At 39.1% G+C, this 18,613-nt stretch overlaps 1 protein-coding gene across 1 annotated transcript; it reads left to right on the top strand.

The window, feature by feature from the left end:
- Positions 1-3,227: 3,227 nt before the first annotated feature.
- Positions 3,228-18,235, top strand: lamtor3 (late endosomal/lysosomal adaptor, MAPK and MTOR activator 3). The gene is made up of 7 exons (XM_059352934.1): positions 3,228-3,332; positions 3,550-3,596; positions 5,807-5,841; positions 5,927-5,985; positions 10,765-10,898; positions 13,083-13,146; positions 17,928-18,235. The coding sequence occupies exons 2-7, from the start codon at positions 3,588-3,590 to the stop codon at positions 17,999-18,001; spliced, it is 375 nt and encodes a 124-aa protein (XP_059208917.1). The 5' UTR covers positions 3,228-3,332; positions 3,550-3,587; the 3' UTR covers positions 18,002-18,235.
- The last annotated feature ends 378 nt before the right edge of the window (positions 18,236-18,613 follow it).

An 18,613-nucleotide genomic window follows, 5' to 3' on the forward strand; every position in this document is an offset into this window, starting at 1 on the left:
TTGAAATCAACACAAAATAAAATGATACAATAATAAAAGCAATACATTTTTAAAAAAAAACCTAGGTGGAGTCAAATCAAATATCAAAACAATAATCAGGTTTACAAATAAAAGAAAAATTTAAATAGTAATAATACAACTTGGAGGATGTCAAGTGTTCTAAAATTTACAGTTGTTAATTTTTCATGGGATTATATGTTGTGGTTCGGGGTTTGCTGGACCCAAAAAGCAGACAAAGCAGTTTATTGTAGGGGGGAAAAGGTGAGGTGGCATCTCCAGACGCAGGGGGGAAGTCAGGGCAGGGAGTTCTCCGAGGCAGGGAAGCCGAGGGGGTCAGAGGCAGGGGAAGAGGGAGGTAGGAAGAGTGGTAGGGTTGGTGGCTCGAGCTGGTGGGTGCTGTGGCTGGACAGAGTGAGCATTGGATCCTGGAGGCAGAGCACAGAGAACACAGGTTAGTAACTCAGTCAGAAATCTCAAGTTATAAGTTCACGCAGTGCGCACAGGACGATCTACCCTGAAGGAGTGGAACAATCTGACAGCGAGAGCCCAGGAGGCCTGCCTCTTAGGCTGTGTTCAGACTGCAGGCGAATCTGATTCAAATCAGATTCCTACTCAAACCCGATTTTCAGGGCTGACTGTCCACACTGTTTTTAGCAAGTGTCCAAATGGGATATGGCTCTGTTCAGACTGGGCCACATTATTGACTGATCTGACAGGTTGCTATAGTACAGGCGTCAGAGCGTCTGACGTCATATAATTGCGACAGCGACAAGAACAACAACAACAAAAATGATGGAGGCAGGTCACCTCAGTATATTGGCCTCATCACTGTCCAGTAGAGGTGCAGAACATCTCAGATCACCAGGGGAGAAACCAGGCGGATGGACGCCCCCGTCAGGCCGCATGAGTCGGGCGCGGCTGCCGGTGGACACCTCGTCTCTGCGATACGCGTGCCACGTAGAGTGACGTCACAGACAGTCAAAACCGATCTGAGTGTTTGGAGGTTCAGACTGAGACGCATCTGTCGAAATGCGATTTGAAACTACCTCCTGAAGGTGGTTTCGATCCGGTTTGCAAAAATCAGATTTCATATGATTTGTGACTGTTCAGACTTCAAAAGAGCCATCCAGTTCCAATCTGGATGGGCTAAAAATCTGATTTTGGCTGGCAGTCTGAACGCGGCCTTAAATACAGCTCTAGATGATGATGAGCCACAGGTGTGTGCAGTCAGCTCCTCAGCAACCCAGCAAGCCACGCCCACCTCTGCCAAGAGAAACACAGAAACCAACCCCCAAACTCCACACACCACATTATATTTGGTATAATAGTCCATAAATGTCTGCCATATTGTGTAAAAGGTATTTATCTTACCTCTCAGGGTGAAATTTATTTTTCCTAACTGCAAATGTTTCATTATATCATTAATTAAAGCCTGATAGTCTGCGTTTTTTTTGTTTCCAGTTAAGCAGAATTATTCTTGTCGCTAACAGTGTCACAAAACAAATGACATTCTTCTGGTTGTTTGATAAACAGAGCTCCATGGCAGCTGACCCAACCCCAAACATCGCAAGAACTGGCTCTGGTTTAATATGTTTCTGGAAAATCTCAGATAAACTTTGACATATCTTAACCCAATAGGTGGCAATATTTTTTCAGTACTTTACTTGTTTTGTTGGGTGTGTGTGTGTTTGAATAAAAAAAAATGAAAAAAATGTAAATAGCTGTCCAATTTCTATGTTTAGGTTTGTATAGACACTTTCTATCTGCTTTGTGTAGCAGAGTGGTTCTTCAAGCAAGTTAGAGAGTTACAAGGGCTTTTATAGCGGTAAATGTAATTGGCTACAGCAATTTATTGAAATTTAGTGATATATGTGTTCAAATACAAATCACAAGGCAAAACAGTGCTAAATTTGTCTGAATCATAAAAGGTATAAGTGGTAAAGTGGTGAGTTGAGACAAATGATCTGGATCACTAAAAAGAGCCCAAATTCCTAAAAGGGGGACATTTATACAAAGTACAAAATGTAGTAGGGTAAGCAGGGTGTTATGGTGATAATAGAACAGTCATTATATGTATAGTAAGAAAAACACACTTAACATAATAGGAAAACATGCAACTGGTGAGTCTAACTGTGAGGAGAGGGAGACAGTAGAACATGTGGTCCTGAGTATAAAGGGAGAGGGAAAGGATGGAGGTAGAGATGCAGAAGGCAGCTATAAGAGGAGAAAATTTCAAAAATATAATAGAAGGTGGGAAATCTAGAGAAGGGAAGAAAATCCTTCTGAGATTTCTTGCCACAACTAATTCAAATAATATAACAGAAGGAAAGTATGTAAGAAGTTAAGTCCAAAAGATGGCGGTAAATACAACGAAAAGGATGCCAACTGCCAATAAACACCAAAGAAGCCAAAGAAGAAGAAGAAGAAGAAGATACATCTTTATTTTGACCCTTTATAACATATACAATCTAAAGTCACTGTTTAATATGAATTTATAATCTATTTGAAAATTTCTAATGTATTTTCTGATATTTTTAGAGACACTGTGAGCAAAATTCATTACCGTAACACATTTTTAAATGAATAAAAAAAACAACAAAACGTTTTTTTGGGGTTTTTTTCTTTGGCAAGCACTTAAATATGCTCAAATGTAGCTGGTATCAAAATGTATTCAACATATTACATACACATGTATTACAATATACACATATTTTAATGCAAACAATTCTATCTTTACCCTAACATCTAACCATTTTTTCTCATCAATTTTCATTCAGATTTTGTTCTTTATACATTGTTAAAAAACATTATATTTGATTATATTCTGTTAAATGAAACATTTTTAAACAAATGTATATTTATTTGTATAAAGTTTATTAAGTATTTATTGTATATAAGAGTGGTGAAATCATGACATTTTTATCTGAATGCATTAGGGTAATGACTTTGAGAATCAAAAATATGTTCAATAATACAGAAAATATTGTTTTAGCACAACACAATGACTTGTGCCTCATTATGGCTATATTGTTCACTCATATAAAAGTAATATATATATAGTTTGATAAAGACACAAAATGATTGAAAAAAGACACAAAAAGATACAAAATGACTAAAAAGAGACACAAAATGACCAAAAAAGAGACAAAAAGACACACAATGACGGCAGTGCGCAGCATGGTGCGCAGTGTGTCATGCTGCGCAGCACTGACTTCCCTCAACACTTCAACAAGAGCCGGAAAGAAAACAAGGAGTCATGTGATTTGTCTGGAGCTGACTGAGGAACAAGGCTAACTGTTAGATGTACAGTCAGTTAAAGGGATTCACATAAGGTATGTGAGCCCAATTATTGTTTTGTTTTTTAATCTATTTTATCTGGCACTGTTATTTCAAAGTCATAAAGCATGCGGAGGTAGTTTACCGATAAGTATGATAGGAAGTAACTTAACGGCTAGATATCGCCAGGAATCTTGCTAGTAAGCTAACATGTTAGCATGCTATAAAGAAGTTAAGGACGCCAAAGTTTAATGAAGCCTTTTTGTCCCACAGCTGCTGAGCGGTCTGGAGACCACAAGACACAGGCCACCATGGCTGATGTGAGTACAGCCTGTCTGCCTCTCTCATCTTCACAATAACCGTATGATTATTGTTTTATTGCACGCACACCGAAACAGAGAGCAGTGGCTGTCATCTGCATTGAACTAGGGCTGCAACTAACGATTATTTTCATTGTCGATTATTTAAACGATTAATCGATTAGTTGTTTGGTCAATAAAATGTTGAAAAATATCAATCAGTGTTTCCCAAACCACAAGATGACGTCCTCAAATCTATTGTTTTGTCCACAAACCAAAGAGATATTCAGTTTATTGTCATAAAGGAACAAAGAAACCAGAAATATTCACATTGAAGAAGCTGAAATCAGAGAATTTGGACTTATTGTCTTTAAAAAAAACTGCTCAAACCAATTATTCAATTATCAAAATAGTTGACAATTAATTTAATAATCGATTATTGTTCGAACCGGCAACCCTCTGGTTACCAGTGGTTGAAAATGTATTCAGATCCCTTACTTAAGTAAAAGTACTAATACCACACTGTGGAATTACTGCACTACAAGTCAAAGTCCTGCAATAAAAACTTTCTTCAGTAAAAGTGCAGAAATAATCAAAAAGATGTACTTAAAGTATCAAAAGTAAAAGAACTTGCAGGCAGAATGGACCCACTCAGATTGTTTTATGAATTCCAAATATGTTATTGGATTATTATTATTGATGCATTTATATAAGTAGCTGTTTAATTCTCAAGGTCAGCCTCATTTTCAGTACCTGACATACTGTAATGAGGTTATTAAAAAAAACGCTAATCACTTTAAATTGATGAAGTATTTTAAATGTTAAATGTCGACCTGAAAAGTAACGAAAGCTGTCAGCTTAATGTAGTGAAAAGTAAAAAGTACAAGTATAGTAGGAAAAAAGTATAGGAATAAAGTGGAGTAGAAGTACCTCAGGACATGGAGCAGAGTAAATGTTCTTACAAACCAAGCTTATTATAGTAAACGAAAACTAATGAAATAATGAAAACTAGAATTGAAAAAAACATTTTCGTTAACTGAAATAAAAATAAAAACGAGAGTTTTTAAAAAAACGATACCTAACTGAAACTGTATTGTGATGTTACAAAACTAACTAAAATTATGGTGAAAATGTCCTTCGTTTTCGTCTTTGTCAACTTTTTCATACATATTCCAGTGTTTCTATTTATCCACCACTGAGTGTGTATTCCTGCCTTGTGGGTTTCTGGGAGAAACGCAAGTGAAATTACCATAATGACACCATACTGGCTGTAAAGAGCAACTAGCATAAACTATTAAATTATTATGATAATCTGAAGTGTGCTTGGCTTGATAAAACAAAGGAAATAAAGCCAAAATGTATTATGACTTCTTTAAATCTCACACCAAACACACAGCCCATGACAAAAAACTAAAACTAAATAAAAACTAAACTAAAACTAAGCATTTTCAAAAAACTAAAAACTAAAACTAAGCATTTTCAAAAAACTAAAAACTAAACTAACACTAGCAAACTCACTCTAAAAATGAATTAAAACTAACTGAATATGAAAACAAAAATTCACAGCGAAATTAAAACTAAAACTTAGCCTGGCTAACGCCAGACTAATTACAAATGAGATTAGTCTGGAAACCAGCTATTCATTTCTCTGTAGAGGAGGCGTGGTTTACGATCCTCCAGAGCTGTTTATTGGGCAATATGAATGTCGATCAAAAGCGTCTGTATGTAGCTCTTAGCCAATCGTATCAGTTATACCAGATGACGTATGTAGAGACAGAAATTGATGTTTACATAGCCAGACTAGCCCATCTCTACTTTGAGACTAAAATGCTCAATTCTGCTTCTGCAACGTTTTTCTGCAGCATGTTCTGGCTCTGGCTGCTCACAGTCTACCGGCAGTGTGTGTGTGTGTGTGTGTGTGTGTGTGTGTGTGTGTGAGAGAGAGAGAGTGTTGCTTGCTGCTATGCTTCTCGAGTTCTCTCTTTCTGCAAGATTTATCTAACCTTTAGGTCTCAGGCTGCCCCACTTAGCTCGTTCACTCCCTGCCTTTCTCTAGCAAAGAGAACACAATGCTCACGTGCTATTATATTGTTATTCTTATTCTTATATATGTGCTTTATGTTACACACTGTATCAGTACGCAGTAAGAAGAGGGCTGTGTCTCCATCAGTAATGTGTTAGTGGTGTCATTTCTAAAATAGTAATTTTCTATCCAAAACCTTTCTTTATAGGATTTGAAGAGGTACCTGTACAAACAGCTGCAGAGGTGTGTATGACGAATGATAATTGTTAGAATCCCAGTTGCCAGTGAAACCATCTGATTGTCAGTTTTAAATTCTGTTCTACTTCAGCGTTGAAGGTCTTCATGCTGTTGTAGTGACAGACAGGGATGGTGTCCCAGTCATCAAAGGTAAGAAACATCTGTCCTCATCTTCTACATTTTTCTCTCATTTGTTCACTTCCACGTCCACTCCGACCCCACAGTGAAGGAAACCTCACTGGTCCATGATATTGTGGTCCTTTTTTCTATCTTTTTTTGTAACGTGTTTCAGAGCGGTAACAGAAGCAGCACCATAAGTAGTTAGATAAGGTTCAGGTGGTTATAGCAGTTACAGGGAACATATCATTCCTAATCAGTCTCCCTAATCTCATTCTGTTAAATGAAAACCATCTGCACCCAAATCTGCATGGTTAACAAAACTGAACAGGTAGTCAGCAGTACACTGTCAATTCTTTGTTTGACTTAAAAAGGAGAAGAAGTAATAAGTAACATTATGCATATACAATGCATATTTCATAAATGAGACAATATTTCAAAGTGAATGGTGTGAGCAGCCATTCACTGTCTGTTTGTTTGTTTGTTTAATGCTTTATTTTTGGATAGGGACAGTGCACATTTTACTCTGTAAACATGCCGTATTATAGCAAAGCTGCTAGTTTGCAAATATAAACGACAGCAAGTACATAGGTAAAATACAAATACAGGAGACAACACATACCAGACCCAGACAGGATATAACAATGCAATAAAAAGTAATGATCAAGTAGTCTCAAGTCCAGATAGGGGTCACACTTTTGATGTGATTTGAGCCATTGTTTTAGTTTTCCTTTAAAACAGGGGTCTCAAACTCGCGGCCCGCGTGACGTTATTTTATGGCCTCCACCTTAATATGAAAGCTTAATGTTAGTTTTATATGAATGGCACTTCACCGTGTTGTGTGTGGAAGGTCGCTTTAATTACTTTTTTTGGTATTTTTGTGTCTTTTTTTTTGGTAATTGTGAGTCTTTTTTAAAATAATTTTGTGTCTTTTTTTTGGTAATTTTGTGTCTTTTCTAAATAACGTGTCTTTTTTTTAAGTAATTTTGTGTCTTTTGGGTCATTTTGTGTCTTTTTGTTAAATAATTTTGCGTATTTTTTGGTATTTCTGTGTATTTTTTAGTCATTTTGTGGGGTTTTTTTTGTCATTTTGTGTCTTTTTTAAAAGTAATTTAGTGTTTTTTCAGTCATATTGTGTCTTTTTTTGGTCATTTTGATACTGCCTCCAGCAGTCCCCACAACAGATAACACATTCCTCCAATACGTAGTGCTCCTGTGGGGAATCTCACAGTCTCCTCTGACACAGGCGAGGCAAGGCAAGTTTATTTGTATAGCACAATTCAACACAAGGTAATTCAAAGTGCTTTACATAAACATTAAAAACAGCAAGACACAATTGAAAACAGTAAAAACAGTCAATTAAAACAGGGAAATAGAAATAACGAAAGCACAAGTCAAACATTGCGTAGTTAAAAAGTAAGGGCAGTAGAGTAGAGCAGATAAGTGTTAAAGTTAAGACTACGCTGCAGTAAACAATAGTGTTTTTAGTCCTGATTTAAAGGAGCTGACCTCAGATCTACAGGTAGTTTGTTCCACAGGTGAGGAGCAGAATAACTGAAAGCTGCCTCACCCCGCTTAGTTCTTGTTCTTGGGACACACAACAAGCCAGTTCCAGATGACCTAAGGGGTCTTAATGCTTCGTAGAGAGGGAGCAGATCAAGCATGTCATTTGGTCCGAGACCATTCAGTGCTTTGTAGACCAGAAGTAAGATTTTAAAATCTATCCTCTGACTCACAGGAAGCCAGTGTAGTGATTCAAGGACTGGTGTAATATGGTCCAGTTTCCTCGTGTTTGTGAGGACTCTGGTGGCAGCGTTCTGGATCAGCTGCAGCTGCCTGATTGATTTTTGTTAAGACCTGTGAAGATGCCATTGCAATGATCCGACCTACTCAAAATAAATGCATGGATAAGTTTTTCCATGTCTTGTTTGGACAGAAGCCCCTTAATTCTTGCTATGTTTTTCAGGTGGTAATAGGCAGATTTAGTGATAAGCTTTAGATGGCTGTTGAGGTTCAGTTCTGAGTCAATAATTACACCAAGATTTCTGGCTTGATTTGTAGCTGTCAATGACGTGGAGCCAAAGTGAGCGCTGATCTTAGATCTTTCATTTTTAGGGCCGAAAATGATCACCTCTGTCTTCTCTGCATTTAGCTGCAGAAAGTTCTGGCACATCCACTCGTTGATTTGATGAATACAGTTACTCAATGAGAGTAAGGGACTGTAGTCAAGTGAGGACACTGAAATGTAGAGTTGTATGTCATCTGCATAAGCATGATAGGAGATGTTGTGATGTTCTATAATCCGAGCTAGCAGTAGCATATAGATGTTGAATAGAAGTGGCCTGAGAATGGACCCTTGAGGAACCCCACTTGTGATCTTAGTTCGCTCAGACTCATGGTTTCCAATTGACACAAAAAAGTCCCTATCTTGTAAGTAAGATTTGAACCATTGTAGCACAGTGCCGGTGAGCCCCACCGACTGTTCCAGTCTGCTGACTAGTATGTTATGATCAACTGTGTCAAATGCAGCACTGAGATCCAGTAAAACCAGAACAGAGGATTTGCCTGCATCAGTGTTCAGATGAAGCACAGGCCCTGGTGCCCACACCTCCCAGAGTCTTTTACCTCATAAATTCATTCAGCGGCGGTGGAGCTAGACCATGGAGACTCTTGTATACAAAACAGGCAAATCTAAAAGTTTTAAAATGGTGGAAACTTAAAAAATTATGTTTTTTAAGGATCTTGCAGACATGGAAGTGTTTTTTATCCAGAGTCTTCAGGGCTTTTTTATAGAGAGATTCTATGGGTTTGAGTGCTGTCGTACATGCCAGTGACCAGCTCGTTAAACAGTAGTATATGTGTGAGAAGATCATACAGTGTAAATACATCAAAGCTGCACTGCCTGTTAATGAATTCCTGATCCGTCTGAAATTTGCCAGATTGTATTTGCGAGAGATAGGCCCCATTTAAATGAGAATGCTTGCGGGTAAGCGACAAAACATTTTATCTGAAGTGCCTTTCGTTTAGAAGGTGATGGCGTTTTTGGGGCTTAAAAAGCAAAAATCGATTGGAAAACTGTAATCTGCTCCACCGTAGCAAAACTCTGCTCAGATCTTCTCACGTCACCTACGCGTTTACGTCACATACATGCTCCAGTACAGGGAAATAAACAAACATGTGGGATTATTTCCATGCGTCAAACCTTCAAGCTGCTCTGGCAGCTCTAATAAACTTACAGGAGTCTTTCCACCAAATGTACAGGATATGTACAGATAGTATTAGTGAACAGAGAAGGATCTGGAATTACCTCCATCACATTTTGGATGCACCAATTGGTCGGAGGCGAGCCAGACGGCTTTGGAGGAGACCTGGGAGATCTTGGAGATGGTGGAGAACTTTGTGGAAGGAGTAGCTGATGAAAATGCGTGGTGTGAAAACTTCCACATGCCCAAAGATGCTCTTATCTCTTTAAATGATGCCGCCTGCCATGCATACAATCCAATTCACACACTTTAGCCTCACCGTATGCAGCAGATTTCCTCCTGAAAACGCTCGTCTAAACGCGGAATAAAAAGTGAAGATGTTACGCCACTTTTGCGTCTTCTGTTCAGTCCGTCATCATGTAAACGGAGCCTGAAGCCTGATTTCCAGCCGCGGAATGTCAACGCCACGGTCGCCGTTGCAAATAGGTAACACTCTAATCAATGAGAGCATTTCCACCGGGCGCGCTGCGTAACGTTACAGCAGCGTCTCAGCCGCGGCTCTCCGCGAGCATTAGGTAGGACTTCTATTTTCTCCGCGAGCTGCTGCCAAACAGCGTAAATCTCAACAGAGCAGATTGCACCAGACAGGAAGTCCGACTCAGAATCAACGTAAAACACTTCCGCCCCCTTTCAAAATAAAACACAATACGCAGTTCATGCAGCCTAAAACTACTTTACATCAACATTATGTTATGACCGAGGCAACAGATCAGCAATCAATCAATCAATCAGTCAATCAGTCAGTCAGTCAGTCAGTCAGTCAGTCAAAGGGTCTCAGAGGATCAGCGACACGGACGACAAGAGACTGATTGTTGAAGTGGAACATCATACAATCATTTATAACATAACATATTGTTTTTATAAGGATAGATGGTCAGATCAACAGATCTTTCACGTCAGAGAAGCAAAGTAAGCTGTTGGTTGTTTACTTTATACACACAGTTTATCCATAGACTGTATAAATAAGAGTTTATCACGGGATCTCGCGGTCTCCCGTATGGTCAGGATTATCGCGTGATCTCACGTGTATACGGCTGGCTCGCTATGCTGCCGTGCCACTGCTGTAACGCGCCCGGTGTGAATTGACGCCGGGCAGAAGACGGAGCAAAACCGCAGTGGAGCCGTGCCGCGGATGTAACGCGCCCGGTGGAAATCCCCAGTTAGACACTTCTTTGATGTGTTTCCTGAATGAGAGTGTGGATTCCACGATGACTCCCAACTATCTGAGCTCGCACACCAAAGCGAGTTCCTCCCCTCCCAGAAAGACACCCGAATGATCAATATTTTGCGGCCTTTCAGCAAAAAACATTCAGACGCTTTTTTAACATGTAAAGAAAGACATGAGTCAGTGAGCCAGTCCTGAACATGAGCCATTGCTGTTGTGAGTATTTGAGCAGCCTCTGTTATGTTTTTCGCGGGGGTGAAGATAACTGTGTCATCTGCATACAACTGTACATTGATACCCTTACAGACATCAAAGAAATCGTTAATGTAAAAATGTAAAAAGGTTGTTGTTGTTGTTGTTAACATTGCTTGTGTGTCCCTGCAGTTGCCAATGACAACGCCCCAGTCCATGCTCTGAGACCTGGCTTTTTGTCCACCTTTGCTCTGGCCACAGATCAGGGCAGCAAGCTCGGCCTCTCCAAGAACAAGAGCATCATCTGCTACTACAACACCTACCAGGTACAATCTCAATCACCATTACTTCACAAACTGCTGATCTACTGGGATTTTCACACACAACCCTCTCGAGGGTTTATAGAGAAAAAGAGAAAATATCCAGTGAAAATATCCAGTGAGCCAAAAAGCCTTGTTGATGTCAGAGGTCAGATCATCTCAAACTGGTTTCTTGAACATGACAATGAGTTCACTGTACTCCAGTGGCCTCCACAGTCACCAGATCTCAATCCAACAGAGCAGTTTTGGGATGTGGTGGAACGGGAGAGTTCTACCACTGATGTGCAGCCCACAAACCTATAGCAACTACTTGATGCTATCATATAGGGGAGTGACGATACTCTCTGTTCACAAGATGAGAAGAGATTTTAAGAAAACTACAATGACACAATATCTGACTGGACCAACAGACTTTTATTTAACCCAGTTGCACATGCATTTTGAAATGTTTTATTATAACTCTTTACATGCATGATGTAAGCATGAGCTTTTAATAAACTTCTTCTTCCACAAATTGAAACTAAAACTAAAATTTATAAAAGTTAAAATAAAATAAATAAATGAAATCCCCCAGAGGGATTAATGAAATTCCGGAGGTGACGTATGGTTTTCTATCAGTCTCATAATCGCTTAGCGACAGTTCCGACCGTGATCTGTGAGTACATACACGACGGATTAAACACGGGAGACGCAACTGTGGCCGCCGTCGCCGCTAACTGTACAACATCAACAGCTGATCAAAACAAAGCAGCATGGCTAATTATCATTAACATAGCTATTGTGAATTAACGGCATCGCTAACTGTGGACAGAGTGTCCGGTGCTTGTTGTAAACAAACAGAGATCGCTAAGTGAACACCTCCTGCAGCAGCAGCACATACACACTGTACTGCTACAGAGCTAACTGTTAGCCTGTTAGCAATTTGTAGACTCCGGCTCTGCAGCTGGGAGAGACTGCTGCAGGAGGACCGTGCCGCTTCTACTCTTTCTCACTCTTCTTAACGTGCCCCTGTGACGTCATTCTGGCTGCTTGCTGCTTCCCCTCCTTCTCCTCCTCTTCTTTTTTTCTTTTTACTGCTCCCACACGTCACAAATAGTAGTTTGGATAACTCAAATCTCGTCACACCCCATGTCAACAAAGACCAAAATCTCTGAATGTTTCAAGAACCTTGTTGAATCAAGTTCTGTTAAGTTCTGAAAGCAAAAGGAGGTCCAACCCAGTACTAGCAAGCCACGTTAAGTTTACCTAATCTAGTGGACGGTGAGTGTAGAGCTATTGAAACAGTCAGTCAAACATGGTTTTTTTTTTTTATTGATTCCACATATCAATATTCCATCAACATTTTACATATACTGTACAATTTTCCAACAGTATAGAATGTTCCCGTACTTCGCCACCACGGAGCAGGGACAGAGTTAGACACAAATTCTCAAGTAAAGTTACAGTAGAATAAATGTGATGTAAAACGAAACCTTTTTCCACTCCTGTCCTTATTTTCACACCTCTCTGGCATTGTCCCTTTTCTCCTGTTGGAGGGTAAGCGTATCAAATAAACGTTTTGTAGCCTGAACCAAGGGGGTCAATAATCTACAATACACAGTGCCCTTACTGCACAAAGTCTGCTCTCAATGGAGACACAAAATCAACCCAGTTTTTCCTCTAGATTATAAAAGTACCTGTTTTTAGTCGAGTTGAGAAAGTCAGCTTCCCCATTCTATATATATCAAGCATTACCTCTACCCAATCCTCTATTTTTGATGCATCTGTTTTTAGCCATTTTCTGGTGAGGGCCTTTTTAGACGCCACCAACATTATTCGAAATATGAATTTTTCTCCTGACCTTGTAATCTCCTGGTTCTCTTTTCCTTCAAATGTGAGTGGGAGTTGCACTTTTATAATTTTTTCCATACTCTTCTTACCATCCATCCATCCATCCATTCTTGTCCACTTATCCGGGGCCGGGTCACGGGGGCAGCAGGATATAATACCAGGGCATCCCCAAAAGATATGAAAATGATTGGCCTTATCTTCCCCACACAGTCTCCAACATCGTGTGCCTTGAGATTTCTGTTGTGTCGGTGTAATAAAGTATAGTAGTTACCTTCTCCCATCCCTCCTCTGATCAAACATGTGTTTCTTTTGTTGCTCATAATGCTGATTGGCTCCTGTGTTTGTGTCTCTGTTGAACAGATTGTGCAGTTCAATCGGTTACCACTGGTCATCAGTTTCATTGCCAGCAGCAACGCCAACACAGGTATGATCACAGTGCACAACAGTGGCCTCTGTGCTACTAAAGACAACAAAGTACACATTGTTAATGTGATACAAAATAACTCTTCAACATATATTAATCATTTGTCCACCATGTTGAGGTAAGAATCTGTGACGTGGGATTTCTGATACCATGAGAAAGTTGGGTGCATACAGAAAAATCAGCAATTTCTTCAGTTTGTATTTCCTCAAATAACTAAGAAAAAGTTGGGGCCTCCAGTTTCACAGCAGCATCATGTTTAGAAATCATAAATTCAGATCACCACTGAGATACATGAGACATGAAAGTGGTTCTTGACAAGGTTATAATAGATTTTCGTTTTAATTTAGTTTTTAATTTTTGAAAATGCTTATTTTTAGTTTAGTTTTTATTAGTTTTAGTGTTTTAGTTTTCTTTTGTAATGTGTTGGGTGTGAGATTCAAAGAAGTCATAATACATTTTGACTGTATTTCCTTTGGTTTATCCATCTCAGCCCCAACAAGGTTATTAACTCTTACAGTTCCAGGTGTTTTGAATTTTGGTTGGAGTGTAGACATCCCAGTCTCAGTAAACATATTTACCATGTGTGTCTGCATGTTCACTAACCAGCAGCTATTTAGTTGGAGCTAAATAAATACATTCCATATCAGCCAAAAAGGATTATGCAGTATTTCCCTACATGTATTCTGCAGCCGCTGCTGGATTTTCAGCGCTGCTGCAAATAAAAGTGATTTGTAATATTATGGTTGAATTGAAGACTTTAACTTGCACACAGTGAAAGCACAACATCCAAAGTTTACAGAGTGTTGCGCCGGCGACACTTTAACCATAATAACTAAACGGTTTGTGCTATAAGGAAAATTCCAATGTTTTCTGACAGCTGAGAAGTTGCTCTTTACAGCCAACATGGTCATTGCGGTAATTTCACTCGTGCTTCTCCCAGAAGCCCACAAAGCAGGAATACACACACTCATGAAAAACACTGGATTATGTATAAAAAAAAAGTTGACAAAGATGAAAACGAAGGACATTTTCACTATAATTTTAGTTTTCGTTATTTCTTTAGTTTTCGTTAACTATAATAACCTTGGTTCTTGAGTGTTTCAAATATGTTTCATGAAGTTGGCAGCAGTGTCAGCAGGACACTATAAGTTGTAAAGTATTTTAAGATATATCAGACAGCTGTAGTGTATTTTGTGACTTGTTCTGATGGATTAAAGTAAAAAAAAAATCTTCTGACCTTAAATTTTATTCGTGCTACAGCCAAGTCACGTGCAGTGTGTGAAACATGTTCCAGGTTACTTAACACCTGCTTAAGAAATACTAATGCATAATTATTCAGCACCAAATGCAGCCATCACATTTAAATGCTCCTCCTCTAAACCAATACTGTTTTACAGGAGGAGGATTTTAGACAGCTGTTCTATGGCATCTTGCATTTTTTATTGTCCTTTCAATCAGGCCTATTTTTTATTTTTTTTGCAAAGCTTTTCTTTACTCTCTAAAATAATCAAGCATCTACATAACTTTTCATTACTGTTTTTATTTTCCTTATTATTTCAATTAAACCTTTATAAGAAAATAGAAATAAAAAATACATCAACAAACAGCCCCAGGATTAAATAACAATTGGTGCAAATCTCTATAGGGCTTTGTGTTATTAAACAAACAGAACAAGCATCAAACAAACAACACCAACCTAGTGATCTCTGTTTGTTTACAACAAGCACCAGACACTCTGTGCACAGTTAGCAATGCAGGTTAATTCACAATCACTATGTTTATGATCAGGGAGATGCTGTGCATAATTAGCCATGCTGCTTTTGTTTTGCAACAGTTAGGTCTCTGTGTTTAATCCGTCGCGTATGTGATCACGGATCACAGTCAAAACTGTCACTAAGCGATTACGCGACGATTTAAAACCATACGTCACCTCTGGAGTTTTGTAAATCCCTCTGGGGGCCTTTTTGTAATGGAGACATGCTGAGTGAGCGGACATTTAAGAGGGCGTGGCCTGAGACTTTCCCAGCGGCCAGTCTTTACCCTAAATGAAAAACGGCTATAATGATCTCATAAGTGGCCTCTGTGAACTCCAAATGAAGGAAATCTGTCGTAGCGACGGAGAACTTTAACCATTTAATCCATGTGTTCTTTACTGACAAATAATCTCTCCATAAATATTCATGTAGCTGTCGAATAGGGGTGGGTAAAAATATCGATTCATTAATGCATTGCAATATATTTTTCCCCAATTCAATATCGATTCATTAAATCCACTGAATCAATTCAACCTCCTGACCAGTGGGTGCGCTGTGAACTTTTGTAGTCTAACTGTGTACAACGTCAGCAGCTGAAAGCAGCATGGCTAATTATAAACAGAGTCTCCGCTGATCATAAACATAGTGATTGTGAATTAACAACATCGCTAACTGTGCACAGAGTGTCTGGTGCTTGTTGTAAACAAACAGAGATTGATAAGTGAACACCTCCTGCAGCAGCAGCACATACACACTGTACTGCTACAGAGCTAACTGTAGCTAACTGCGCTAACAGCGGCTCTTCTTAACAAGCCGGCCTCCGGCTCGTTAGCGGCTCGTTAAGAAGAGTAAGAAGGAGTCGTTGGGTCTGTCTCCGGTCGCTTTCTTGAAAAATACTCGCTAAATTTAGCAACAAAGTCGCTAAGTTGGGAACACTGCTTCGCCGGCTTTTACAAATGGTGTTTGTTGTTGTGGCGTAGAGTTCTACGTCACATCCTGCTTAGCGATCTATCCAATCAGATACCAGGCTGTTTTCAGGGGAGAAAAAAAGACCCTGCTCTTCTAATCTTCTTGTGCTAATGCTTTATTTTCAGTTGTTTTATTGCTCAAAAATGTTATGTGAGTTATATCACAATTGTCAAGGGAAAATAATATAATTTAAGTTTACATGCACTTTACTTGAATGTTAATACAGTACTGTATTTTTTTTTTTTAACTTTTGTAGTCAATTTTCAGTATTATTGTTCTAATGCTTTATTTTCAGATGAGTTATTGATCAACAATGCTATGAATTATACCATGGCTGTTCATATGGACATGAAAATAAATAATGATTTTAAAATGATCAACAGGTACTCTGATTAATTGGTTGTGTAATTCTACTTATTATTGAATGGATATCGAAGCATTTAAATCAATATCGAATCGAATCGATATTGAATCGAATTGTGACCTAAAGAATCGAAATCAAATCGAATCGAAAGGTTCTTAACAATACCCAGCCCTACTGTCGAACTATGGAAGAATTATCCTATCTTTATTCAAGAGCGTAGATTTTCAGTTTGAGAGCATAATTTGTCTTTCTCATGCTCAGATTTGTTCTCCTCATGCTCACATTTTGCGCTCGCACTCAGATTTCTGCTGCTTTCTTTCAAAATGTGTGCGTACACTTAAAAATCACATGCTTGTGCTCACATTTCTTCTGCTTGGACACAGGTCTTTGGCCATACATCTCGTCTCCCATTCATTCGCTGCCGCGCTCCGAATCCTGCTCAAAGTCTCCTTCTTGTGAAAGTGAAAGTATTACCAACATTAGCCTAATTACGCGCTCCCTGGCTTTGACCGCGTAAATAGGACGGTGATACACTGCATTACACGCACCAATGTTATCCTCAAATCATTATCATCATCATAGCGTATTTTTCATTATACTTTTTTAAATCACGTAGCCAAGTCTATTTACCCATCATCTCTTGTTAAACGTTTCAATAAGAGAAGCAGCTGGTTACACAGATTGTATTACTGTTACATTAATTTATCAATTAAAAATGTAAATCATAATAAGACATGCAGCAAGAGTGCAGCGGACGGGATGCGAACTGGCGTCCCATGGTTTAAAATGCAACAGATGGTAGCATCCTTCACCACTGGACTATCGTAACACCACTGAACAGGTGAAAAATAAAAAACAACAAATATATATATATATAAATAATAATTAAAAAAATATATGGGCCTATATATAATCTAAACTACGATAACTCTTTTTAGGACTACTTAAGATTAATTCTACATAAATATGCTGCGTCTTAAATAGGTGACGATTCAAATAGCTGGCTAATATGGTCAATTGGTGTATTTTAAGAGAGAAGCAGTTTTACAAACAGACCATATACCCGCCCCGACGGAGCGCTCAAAAAGGCGAGGCAACGCACCTAAGACGGGGTCACAATCTAGCTGTCTCCCTATTGGCTGGTGAAACACACTAGTTTAAGCGCAGGGCGGGACATCGTTCAGTCTGAGCAGACACCTCAATCTGAGAGGACGTGCGTGTTCTGAGTCCGAGCACAAAAGTTTTGAGAGCGCAGAGTTGAGATCTGAGCGCGTAGACTTTAGATTTGAGCGAGCACAGGACATATTTGAGTGCGAGCGAAATGTTTGTGTCCAAGCAGAAGAAATGTGAGCACAAGCATGTGATTTTTAAGTGCACGCATACATTTTGAAAGAAAGCAGCAGAAATCTGAGTGCGAGCGCAAAATGTGAGCATGAGGAGAACAAATCTGAGCATGAGAAAGACAAATTATGCTCTCAAACTGAAAATCTACGCTCTTGAATAAAGATAGGATAATTCTTCCATATCGAACACCGTTATGATGGTTTGGTTGTAATGTGGGTGTGCCACTATAGGAAATCTTCTGATGAATAATAACGTGCTTGTTGATAATCCTCTGCCTGCTATAGTCACATGGTGAGACGTACTGTGTGCTGCTGGTTGATGTAATGACGGTCCACGTTGTGTATCCTCAGGTCTCATCATGAGTCTGGAGAAGGAGTTGGCTCCACTAATAGAGGAGCTGCGGCAGGTGGTGGAGGTGACATAAGATCTGACAGACAGCATCACCATCTGGAGCACACCCTGCTCCCTGATGATGCATTCAGCTCCTGTGTTGGTTAACATTTATATCTGTTTACATCTGAATTGGACTTTTCCTTCTGTTGACTTCTTTTTTCTTCCATTTTCTGTAGAATCGAGGTGCTTCTCATCAGCACAGACAGTTTATATGTCAAATCAAATGTTAACAAATCTGAATAAATATTTCATTTTAGCACCTAAAGTGGTTTCCCTGCCGTTTTATTAATATAAAAATACACATTTTATGGTGTAGTCTTCAGGTAAAGGTTAACTTCACCATACAGTTTATTTCATTGACGGCTACAGCCCAATCACTTTGTTGGAGGGTTTGTCTGAAGCCATTCAATGTGATGCGTTTCATACTGGCAGCAGAAAGTCTGTTAGAAATGATTTAACCAGGAAAAGCCTCATTGTGTTCTGGTCAAGACAGCAGGAGCACATTAAACAACGTTTGAGAAATACATCATATAACAATTACAGACAATAAGACATTTCCAATAACTGAATGAGTCAAAAAGAAGACTGAATGTATGCTGGATCACAGAGGAGTAAATGGCTCAGTTAAAACATCTACAACCAG

Source organism: Centropristis striata, chromosome 16, assembly GCF_030273125.1.
Source record: "Centropristis striata isolate RG_2023a ecotype Rhode Island chromosome 16, C.striata_1.0, whole genome shotgun sequence".
NCBI lineage: Eukaryota > Metazoa > Chordata > Actinopteri > Perciformes > Serranidae > Centropristis > Centropristis striata.